At 38.7% G+C, this 12,019-nt stretch overlaps 1 protein-coding gene across 2 annotated transcripts in view; it reads left to right on the forward strand.

Annotated features, from left to right (window-relative positions):
• Positions 1-12,019, forward strand: part of col14a1a (collagen, type XIV, alpha 1a) — a 153,100-nt gene that overhangs the window by 122,708 nt on the left and 18,373 nt on the right. For both annotated transcript variants that reach the window (XM_087847997.1, XM_087847996.1), the window contains exon 40: positions 6,035-6,088. In XM_087847997.1, coding sequence (XP_087704123.1) covers positions 6,035-6,088 — 54 coding nt within the window. The remainder of the gene's footprint in view (positions 1-6,034; positions 6,089-12,019) is intronic.

Raw genomic sequence — 12,019 nt, forward strand, 5'->3', positions numbered from 1 at the left:
CTTGGTATTTAGCCTCCAAAGGGAAATAAGTCTTAAGAATGTGACTATGTAAACAGATTTATGTCCCCAGCAAAGGTAATATACACGCACCACTCCTGAAAACAGAGCTAATCAGTCTAATTAAGTGAAAACAACTGTGAGGGTGAGTAATGGGTGTGTAAGCTGAGCTGGAGTCTGAATCTCTGCTGTTTTGCAGCTACACTGGTTAAATATTAAACGAATCACTTACCTGCAGGAGTCTGCAGAGAGTTTCACTATTGTAGAAGTGCTTCTTGACAGACCGTTTTTCTAATTTTTTCAAGTTAGTTTTTCTGTTTTTAGCTGATAAATAAAAAAAATAATACCTGGTGATGTGCATGCATTTCAGTGAACGAAGGTTTGCTGAATTTACTTTGTTTGAAAGCAAAGAAAACGGATGGTGTAAAAGTTTTGTCTCACTTCCTCACACTTGTTCGCACTGAGCTAAAGCAGCTCCTGACGCAGCGCTTTCCGCTCCGCTCTGTGCGGGCCCGCCTGTTGTAGAAATGGTTAGTTATTAAACTTATGAACTGGAACAAGAACACAGATAACGCTTTTAGGCTTCTGACTGGGAGACTGAGAAAATCTATTGACATTTGAAGTGGCCAAGAACCCTTTCAGGCGTGTAGTATTTATCTGGATGCATCAGCTTTGGTGAAGAAAAGAAAATGCGTTTCAATGCATTTGAGATGTAGTATTGATATAATATATGAGTGTCATTTATTAGCACATGAACTAACATCTAGAGGCCTTCTGTCTTGTGTCTTTGCAAACCATATCTCCAGACGTTTACGGGGATAAGAACGTTTCAGAGAATAATTTGATAAAACTTAAACTTAAATTCATTACAACAGCTGCACTCGAGTTGTACATGCAGAGCTGACAATGCCAAGGTTTTGATTTTGAGAGATGGCTTCAGCACAGAGCAAAAAAAAAGGAGCAGTCTTATATTTTATTTATTTTTATTTTATTTTTTTTACATCGCTGAGCACAATTTGTTACAGTCACTGCTGCCATCTTCCCCCTGATCGTGTCACACTCGTACATTGATCTGCAGAGCACACAGGCTCCATGTTTGGACCGTCGTTTTCTAATGGTTTCCTTCAACAGTTGAATCAGACGATTTTGTTCGGTACTGTAAGAATGATTAAATAATTAATAATTCTCAGGGGTCAATTAAAGCCTGGGTAGTCAAGCTAATGGCACTCGACATCTTTGCACACAACAGGATATTTAACATAAGAACTCTTTTTAATTTTGCACTTATACTAAAGCTTGATTGGATGGGGGTGCTGGATTGTCTCCGACCCAGCGCTCTGAGTACATTTTATATTTGTCTCATTTTAGATTTGTGATTAGTTCATATGTCATTCCTATTTAGCTTTTCGTTGAGGTTAAAGGCAGTCATTATTTATTGTTTCCTTGGTTTCTGTGTTTGGGTTCTTATGTCGTTCATCACGTGATAGGTCTATTAAGCTTGTGTTATCATGTCTAGTTTCAGTGTTTCCGGTTTTATTTTGAAGGAGTTGAGTGTTCTTGGTTCACTGCATTTAGTTTCACTTCCCCTGTCCTGTCATTAGGCTCATGTCTTGTCTTGCCTTTTGCCTTTTGTTTGCAGTTATTTTGCCAGTTCAATAAACGGTTCATTTTTGGTTATTCAAGCACATTTTGTTTCGTCTGCATTTGGGCCCACGTTTCACTCTACACGCAGTCAGCCCTGCTGATTGTGACAATTTAAATTCACCTGCATTTCAATGCCCAACAAATTGCAAATTTTCATTTTCTGAAAGCATTTGAAAATGTTTTCTATTTGTCCCCCCCAAAAAATGTTAGTTTCTATTAGTTTCATTTTCAGAAGCGTAGCGAAACGTTAGCCACTCTCAGGGGGCGAGAACAACTAGCCTCCCAACGAGCTCACAGAGAGCTTCAGCAGTCCTCGATGCGGCACTATCTAGCGCTCTCTGTGCCTGCATAGCCCTATTAATAAAAGCTGGCAGTGCTGCCCTGTGCTGCACTATGTTACTGAGTAATAATGTGTTTTGTCACAGCAAGGAATATGAATGGGTGTGTGTGTGTGGCTCAGTGGGGGAATAATGTAGCTTCCAGGGCCCTGTTGTAATATACGAGGGACCACAGAGAGTATCACAACTCTAAAGCATCAATTACCTCAGTCTCTCTCTCTCCCCCTCTCGCTCTGTTTCTTCCTGCAGTAAATACAATGTAACCTTGTCGTCAGCGTCCCCTCCACCTCTGTTTCAATTTGACAATGAAAAATGCAGCTGCATTGAAGAGCGGCGACTGTGTGTTTGTGTGCGTAGCCGTCTCTCTCATCTCTCGCTTTCATTTTGTTTATCGGCGCGCATGTGAGGTTTTGTTATCGACTAATAATTTTGGTTTTGTCTGAGAGAGGGATGCGGGTTGTTTTGGTATAGGCAATCATTTCAAATTGGTCTCATTCTTGATCTTGTGCGGATATATACGGTTGCCCCACATGACCCCCTCATCTCAGTCCTTTATCTGCCGGACACCAAGGAAATTTACAGCTGTGCATTCCCGTGTGTGTGTAAATCCCGAGGCTAATGTATTGAATCAGAATCACTCGCACACTCCAATTATTAATTTCTTTGGCCTGCCTGTTCACTTTATTCTCAGGGTGTTGTGAATTATGCAGCATTTATCAAGAAACAAAAGAATATTTTAATATTTTATGATCAAACACTGAATATTTTATAGTTAGACTATAACTGAAACTTAAAGCTTTTTTTCTTAAAAGTGGTTAAAAAAAATCGGTACAGGTAGAGAAGTTCAGAAAACTGTTCCAATAAAGTTTGACTTGACTGAAAAATTTCTTCAACTGCTCTCCAAAAAGCCTAAATGGGACAATGGAAAATATGAATAAGTATGCAATACCATTATATCCAAATTAATTAAACTCTCTATTAAATGTAATGATACAAAAACAGCCTATTTAATGTTGAAACTGACATTTTATGTGTTTTCAACACGTATGTTTAATTTGAATGTTATACTGGGAACTCCTTCAAAGGAAAGTCAAGACAAAAGCAAAATTAATAATAATAATAATAAAAATAAAGACTTGAAAACCTCTTTACCATCAGTAAAACAGAGCAATCTAAATTTGCAGTTCGAGTATTTTATCTTGCACAGTATATGATATCTTTAAAAGATTAAAATAAAGCCAGTAATAAATCGCTGTGATCTTCAGGGCCTCAGGCAGTGTTGTATTATAAACACAGCACAGTTCTGTCCTGGAAATCACTGCATGTGGTCAGGAGGACATCCTAAAGCCTGCCCGAGAACAGAGTTAATCACTATCCACAAATGCAAGCTGAAACTCGATCATGCAGAGCAAAAAATGTATTGAAATAACATTAGCCTGAGCTAATTTCAGAGACTGATGTAAAGTGGAAAACTGTCCTGTGGTTTTAAGTTTAAAAATGTTAAAGGAAATGTCTCATCCTCCGAGCTAAAGAGGATGTGGACCATCTAGACTGCAAATTTCTCTGATGTGTGGTGGGTTACATCAATGCTTGTGACATGTGTGTAGTTATCTTTTGTAAAGGCTAAACTTGTGCTGCCACCCAGATAATATAGTTTTGAGGAAAGGTTTGGCTTATGAAAGCAGGAGATCGGAGAACACATGTACAGCTTAGGACAGCAGGGCTTGATAGTAAAACAGTACAGCTGCTAAACTGGACGTGTCACGCACATATTTTGGCATATTTACCATAAAAGAAACTCAGAAGTGTCGAGCAGCTGAAATCATTTTACTATAAAGCTGTGAGAAATTAGTCTTATCGCTTTTTTGAAAGAAAAGTTAATGCAGTGCACTTTTTATTTAACATTTAATATGTAGAGTTTGTGGATGTAGTGTTTAAATTATTGAATTATTATTTTTATTTACATTTTACATAGAGTGACGACACTTTCATAACATTTTTTCGCTATAATTATTTTTTCTTTTGCAGTTTGCTTTAATAACTTCGTCTTTAGGCCTCAGTTGTCAACAACGATTTCATCAGTCTTTGTGTTTTGTGCAGACGTGGAGGTTTGCCTCTCCGCTCCACGTGTTTCTTGAAGTTTGTCGATATCTGAGTGAAAGTTGCAGGGCAGGTATTATTGCAGATGTCATGGGAGAGTGCACATCAGGCAACATCTGAACGGCGGCACATCGTTAATCATATGAAGCCTGTCCTCCGCGACCCTGTCCTGTAATTTGTAGAACCTTTAACAGTGTTAACTGTCCTGTTTTATGAGCCCTCCACTAATACTGAAGTGCGGAGATAAATCACCTCAGCACGCAGTCCGTGGCTGCATTTTGGAATTGGCTGTGTGTGCATTGACCTGCGGAGAGGCGGATGAAGGGGAAATGGGGCAGGAGATGGAGCGGCGGGGTCGACTGCAGATATGAAGACTGTCTGTGTCCAGAGGGTTAAAAGCTGGTCCTTTTTATAAATCAGATTTATGTCCACTGCCGTCAAAGCATTGTTGAGCAAGATAGCAAATCCTCAGCTGTTCTGACCTTTAGTAGCACGTCTGTACGTATTTTAATTATTATGAGACATTTATGGATAAAGACTTTCCTTGCTAAACTGTACGTGATTCGGCAGCTAAAACACTTTTTAAAAATTCACTGGGCTGCGATGGATTATAGTGCAAAAAGAAGAAGAAAGAAATTAAATGAATTCACAATTTTAAAGAAAATCTGATTTTGAAGGCTGATTTAAGTCCTTTGGTTTCCTGCTCATATCAGGTCAGCAACAACCAAGATGACTGCATGGAAATACTAAAAATACATTTTCCTAATTATGATGAGATTCCTGCTGATGGACAACGATGCAACCTACACAAGCTGCCGATGATGTCACTGGCATTTATGAATCTGCGTTGTGCATTATGTGTTAATTACCGTTCGGTCATGTCCCGCTGATTTATGCATGGAGCAAGTGTCGTGTTCAGTCTCCAGGAAGTACTGGAGAATGACTATTGTTTAAAAAGATTTAATGTGCTTCGCCAGTTGAAATTAAAAGTTACAGCACTGGACCTCTCTGTGAAATCAGCCATCTGTCTTCACAGAAAGGATGATCCCGGATGGAGCCGTGCAGTTTTATACCCCAACAAAAACAAGTATTTGTCCAGAAGCGATGTGGTGGGCTGGCTGTTTCCCTACGAGTCTTCTCTCCGACCTCGTATCTGCTCCTTCCTGGAATAACAGAAACAGGAAAAGAAAACACCTCCCTGCGTAGCCTTGATTATAAATCTCTTATTGATTCTATTTATTATCTAAGTTCGCGACATTCTGTTCAGACTCCCTTGGCCCAGTAAATACCATCCTGAGTGTTAGCTAGTTATGATGTGTAAGCATGCTGCAAAAAAACCTTCTGGACTCTACATCAATCACAATATTTCGATTCAATGATAACACTGAATGAAGCTTCCGCCCTTCAAAACATGGAGCTCCAACTCTTTAATGATCCCATCACAATGTGCATATAAAAACCAGCTTAAATAATTTTAATCCTAACACCAGCCGATAGAAACAAATAAAAAGCTGGGACATCTTTCCCTCCTCTGCCTCTTTGCTGTGATTAGCTTTTTTCCGTGACAGACATCTGTGTTCCTCATGTTCTTCCATTTATTTGTCCATTCCTTCACATCCATTCCCACAGTTTTAACAAAATCACTCCATGATTATGCCAACATTCGTGAGTCCTTACATTAATGCTGTTATTATTTCTTATATTGAAATAAGTTGTCACTGGTAAATTCAAAACCTGGTGTAACAAAGTAGCTGGACATTGACAGTGCTGAAAAGCTGCGTGACATGCCGTGTGGTTACAGTTTTAGGCAGGTTAGCGTCAGTTTGGACTGTAGGGTTTCACATTTGTTAGTGGTTACTACGTAGCTATGGCGTAGATTTCCCACCGAAGCATAAATCCTCAGTCAGTCTGTATTGCCACAGTAATTCAAACCCCTGTGTTTGTGTTTTTCTCAGGGAGTTCCCGGAGGTCCTGGCTCACCTGGCAGAGATGGTCCCCCAGGATCAAGGGTAAGATACTGACCTGATGTTCAGCTGTGCTGGTTCGTGTTACGCTGCCTGATTTGTTTGGTTGTTGGAAATGTAGAGTGTAGTGTACTGTCTAATGCATGCATTTGGTTAACTACAGTCTGAAATACAGTACATAGGGGTGGAAGTTTTAATTTAATGGGGTGTAAAATACAATTCTGAAAGTGATCATCTAAATAAAAAAGGCACAATGGATGAGATCTGCAAAGATAAAACAGTAAAACAGCTGCATAATCGCTCCGCTGTCCTCACGAGAATATGCTCTGATACATGCACTAAATAAGTTTTGAGGAAATATACATAGATTCATTAATATTCATGGCATTTCTTTGTAGTCTCTGTAATATGAAAATCAAAGTTTGCATTCAGATAAATGAGTTAGATAAATAATACCATACAAAAGAAAGTGAACGTTTTTTATGGTCCAGCTTTGCACAGCGCCTTAATGTCCAGCTGCATTTCTCTGTTTAGTTTTATGTGTCTTCATAAAACCATGCATGTCTTCTCCCAGTTGTTCAGAGCTACATCACCCTGGTTTCATGTAGAGCAGTCACAGTATATGAGATCCAGCACTTTTAGGGCTCTGTGATACCAGCTGGTCTGTAGTTAATGTTGACAGCGGGATCAGGCCTTACAATGCTCAACTGGACTGTAAATACCAAAACAGAAACATAGCCAGAGGGTAATGTATCAGCAAGCAGAAAAAAGGGGGTTTATTCCAAATATGTAACAGAGTCATAGAAGCCTGTTGTCCTGGTCTGGCTCCTGGAAGGGTGACAGTCTTGCGCTTCATCCATCTGCTGTCTCTTTTTTGGCCGACACTTGTCCAAGCACTCATCCCCTCAGTGGTAGTTGTCAGAAGACATCTTGCATAGTTTTCAGGCTTGTCATGTGGTTTTCTTGAGGATGCTTGCATGTTGGCCAGAGTTTCTTCTCACAGTGCCAGAGAGGTTTGGAGTTCATGAACTTTTAGAAGGAAAACAACCAACTTACATTATAATTTGGTTTAATTAAATCAGTCAGTGACATCTTTGTAAACTTAAAACCTTTTTTTACTTTATCTTTTTGCCACCTGAATTTAAATACAGTATTGAGAAAGTTCAGATTTGATTATCAGAAATTTTCTACAGAGTCAAACTGAATTCACAGTGAAGCTTCCACAAATTGTACAACTCATGCTGACTTAAAGTTGTGTTACACTCAGTACTTACTTATGTAGCACATGACTTTTAAGATTTGAAATGTTGTCTCAAAGCAACATCACACTGTGTACTACTAGAAATGCCACTTTCAATAAAAAACATTTTATTAAGATCTGCAAGCATTTGTGCTTTTGGCCTTATGTTTTTGCTACACTTTCGCATGAATACAATAAATACTTGTGGAAAACATCTCGAGCCGTCCCTCATTCTTTATTTTTTGCTAGGAAAATGAGAAATGTATTGAAATGTGCAAATGTACATGGATATACAGTATATAAGGCAAAAAAACAGTTTGTATAAGTCTAACAAGCTTGATAGTCAGTATTTGGCATGATCACTATTATTCTTCAATAAAGCCTGAACTCTCTTAGGCAAGCTATCTTTCTACATGTCATTTAGTGAAATAAGTATTTGATCCCCTACAATCCAGCCCTAATTATGGCTCTCCAAGATTGATTGTAATGTGGCCACAGCCAATTACAGACACTTCTGATCTCAACTCTTTGTATATAAAGCACACGTGTGGAATTGACAAGACCAAAGAGCTGTCATGGAAACAATTGTAGAAGCGATTGTGCTTTGAAGCTGTTTTTCTGTTAAGGGAACAGGACAACCTCACAGCACTGAAGGGCCAAAGGACGGGGCCATGTACTGTAAAAATCTTAGATGGGAACCTCTTTCTGTTTGCTAGAACAGTGAAGATGAGTCATGGATTGGTCTTACACCATGACAGTAACTCAAAACATACCACCAAGGAAACAACTGGCCTAGCCAGTCCTCAGACCTCCATCCTATTAAACAAAATCTGTGGAGGGAGCTGAAGCTTTGAGTTACCAAGCAGCAGCCAAGAAACCTAAAAGACTCTGACGGTTTCTGTGAGGAGGAGTAGGTCAAAATCCTTCCTGAGATCTGTGTAAACCTGGTAACCAACTAAAAGAAATCTCTTACTGCTGTGTTTGCCAACAAAGGTTTCTACTTTGGTATCAAATACTTATTTTATTACCTGATATGCAAATCTGTTTATAATTTTATTGTGCTTTTTCTGGATTTTTGTTTGATATTCTGCCCATTAAACAATGAAACTACCATAAAGCCATGAAGCCTGTTCATTTCCCCACTGTAAGGATGACTACTTGAGACAGAAATTGTAAATTTAGATTCATCAGTCCATAAAACCTGTTTCCACTGATTTTCAGTCCAAAGTGTAATTTGGCATACCTTAGCCTTTTCCTGTTTCCTCTCCTTCTTGACAGCCATCCTTCCATCGAGACCATTTTGATGAGGATTTGATGAACAGTAGATGGATGAATTGAAGGCCAGATGCAGCCCTCAGATTTTTTAATTTTTTAATTTTTTAAGGACTTTGAGATACTGTTCATCTGCTGTAGATAGTTTTTTAGGCTTGCCAGTTCTTCTGTCCACCACGTCTCCAGTTTCCTCAAATTTCTTTCAGGACACATTGCACACCATCCTGATTATATGTCAGTTTTTAGGTAATAGGTCTATGGGAATTATCTCTTTGGTGTAAAATTGGTCACTGAATTGTGTCATCTTGTTCGTTTGTGTTTTTTGTAGATTCCACTAAAGAAATTAGAAAATAAGCCTGTTTTGACACAGGCTGCTGCAGGATGGCAGGATGTGTGAAGAAAAAATGTTAAAGACTTTCAGAAAGCCTAAAGAAGTTTTGCTCAAATTAAAAGAAAGTTTGGCTCTTTGGAAGAAAATTGTAAAGAAAGAGGGCTAGCTCAAGACTTTTCCACAGTACTGTAAGCACCTAAACAGTGTAAAAGCACCTAGCATCTGCATCATCAGCTGATGATGTGCCCGTTCCCTTTCCCTCTTCCCACTGCGTAGCCACTCTGGTGGTATTTGTTCACTATGAGTGCACCATACGGGTACTTGTAGAGCACCTCACGTAGATGGATTGTGTGAAGGCTCTTAAGCACTTAACTTGTGTGTAAGGAAGAACGTGATTTGAGAAACACAGCAAGTGTATCTGTCAGATTGTGCAGCGAATACAGTATAATGATGCGGTCATTTAGTAAAAGAGTCCAGGAAACTGTTGCATGATCAGTAGCAGCACTTCTCAGCTGTCTTAGTACGTTTAAGCCAGTGAACTTAATGCTGACAGGGATTTGTTCTTTTTTTTTTGGACTCAGTTCTTTAATACTTTTAAAATATTAATGCTCAGTTTGATACCACTTGACAGACTAATGTACATCATTTATATTAGAGTGTGCACCATATTGTAATATTTTTAAACGTTAAAGGCTCTGCAGAGCTGCTACAAATGTGGATCGAGAGTTGGCTTGTGTGTTCAAACGCTACACTACAGACTGCATCCAACAACACTCTGACTGTAATGGAAAGATTTACAATCCAAAACATTGAGTCAGAATACGCTTGGTTTTTCACAGCTGACATTTTGGCTCATAGTAAAAGAAAAAGCTGAAGAATTGCTGTTAAGATAAATCATAAGAGTAAGCAAGCGAGCAAGAGCAACGCAAAGAAAGTAACAGAAACTAAAGCAGCTGTGCTTCCAACGTATGTTGGACTCAAAATGTCTTTACATCATCACCTCAACCTGCTAATTAGTGAAGTACAGTATTCAACTAATTAATGTCATAGTTGCCCTAAATTAACAGCATTATTAATTACCAGAGGTTTTTTCTGTTGCGATGATTAATTGATATGTGCAAGGTCTTTAATCAAAATAATAATTTTAATGCTATAATATAATTATTGTTGTCATCCATGAATTTTCAAATTGACTGCTTTACAAAACGGCAGATAGATTAATTAAATAATAAAGCACATCATTATTATTTTTATTAAGATTTCAAATGAAAATCTTTACTGGCATCTGAATATTATGCTTGATTAATTTCTGACTTCTCAGAGAACTCCAGTACGCCAGCTCAAATTTGGCTATAACAACATGAATTCAGGAATTTTTTGTTTTAAAAGGTTTTCGACAGGTTTCTAAAATAACATAATACTGTATATAAAGTTTTCTGAAGCTTCTTAACTAAGCGTATTTACTAAAAACTGATTATGAAACAGTTCAGGATTATAGCTGAAGCAATATATTGAATTATTTCCATCTACAGCTTTTTTCCTCTACAACTACCTACAGATGCTAGGTGTAGGTGTAAGTTCAAAAGGGCAGCTTTTACTTGAGGGGTTTAGTCTGCGAGCGACTGGTCCAACACAGCTAACAAAATGAGAATGAGTGTCAGAAACAAGGCCAGACACACACAGGCCGCTTGACACATTGCTCTAACGCTGTCTGGCAGAGGAAGATGAAAACAGCTTGAATACACTGAGGGGGGGCAATTAAACACAGGTGCAGCTCATTAGGGTGGAGCGCACAATCACAAAGGTAGGAAATGCACCAGAGCAGGAAGTATCTGAAACAACAGACACGGGGAGCTACGAAATCTAACAGGAAATTACAAATATAATCAACACTTAAAAACATAATTTTGGAGCCCTGGTGGGACATCGCAATCACCAGCCTGCACTGTATCATACACTCAAGGAATACCATGTTTACCAACCTAATTATTGAGTGTAATCGTGTTCAATTACTTTTCAGGAAGCAATTTTAGCTGCTCTCGATTGGAGAGGCGTCCCCTCTGCGCCACTGTGCATGACTGACCTCCCACATTAATATTTCATCAACATGCTACAGATCTGCCGTGAATTTTATGTTTTTAAAAATAACCCACGGTGCACTGGTGTGTAAACTCGCAAATTGTTAATGAGAATTCAGTTTCCATGCAAATAGAGAAAATATCTCTAATCAGTGCTTTAATTGCTGTGGAATTAAATCCAGCAGTGCTCTCAGGCTGAATGCATCCAAAGAAGGAGGGAATAGCGATAAATATCAGTTCATCAGATGTTATCGATGCAACAGCAATTTCTGATATCAACAGTCATTTAACTGCAATGTAGAAAGGAAGCTTTTACCAATTGAGCAGTAATTAGAAAAACTTAATAGCCATTCACAATGTGTGTGGTACTTTTGGGATTAGCAATAAATGGGGATTTACACCAGCCATCAGCCTGTATCATCCAGTGGGTACAATGCAAGCTAGGGAAAGCAGATGATCCTTTCCTGATACAGTAAAAGTATCACTATCACTCTCCTCCTATGGGCATACACACAGTACAGAAGTCTCTAAGAGGTGTATATAAGCCAAAGATAGCCTGGCTTGGAGAAAAAACAAACACAAGTCTGCCTAAAAGTGGACTGCTGCCAGTTAGAACAGATGAAACAACAGCAACTGTCTCCGAGGTACTTTATTTGTTCATAATATTGCAGAGAAATGGATCAAGCAAAGCTATAAATCTTTATTTTGTCAAAGTTTCCCAAGAAAACTCAGGAGAAAACTAAGTTGATCCAAGTTTTCCCCAAGATCCAGGCTCATGAAAACCTGATGAAATTCTTTTGAGGGCCATCACTTTGGCTCGCACATTTATTATTTGGGCTCTACCGGTGACTTATAAATTATCCAACACTGCACACCCGTCTGTGTCCTCGCAGGACTTTGCATAGAAAGTTTAAAATTAATACAAAGACTTTTAAATAGAGGTTACAAAAACAGAGCCTGTGCACTGTTTATGGATATTATGCTGCAGTTAGATTAGGCTCCCCACAGTTTCTCAGACTATAGCCCTTAAACCTGCAGCTGCTCTGATTCTGAAA

Source organism: Neolamprologus brichardi, chromosome 11 (assembly GCF_056152115.1).
Source record: "Neolamprologus brichardi isolate AB-2024 chromosome 11, ASM5615211v1, whole genome shotgun sequence".
Taxonomy (NCBI): domain Eukaryota; kingdom Metazoa; phylum Chordata; class Actinopteri; order Cichliformes; family Cichlidae; genus Neolamprologus; species Neolamprologus brichardi.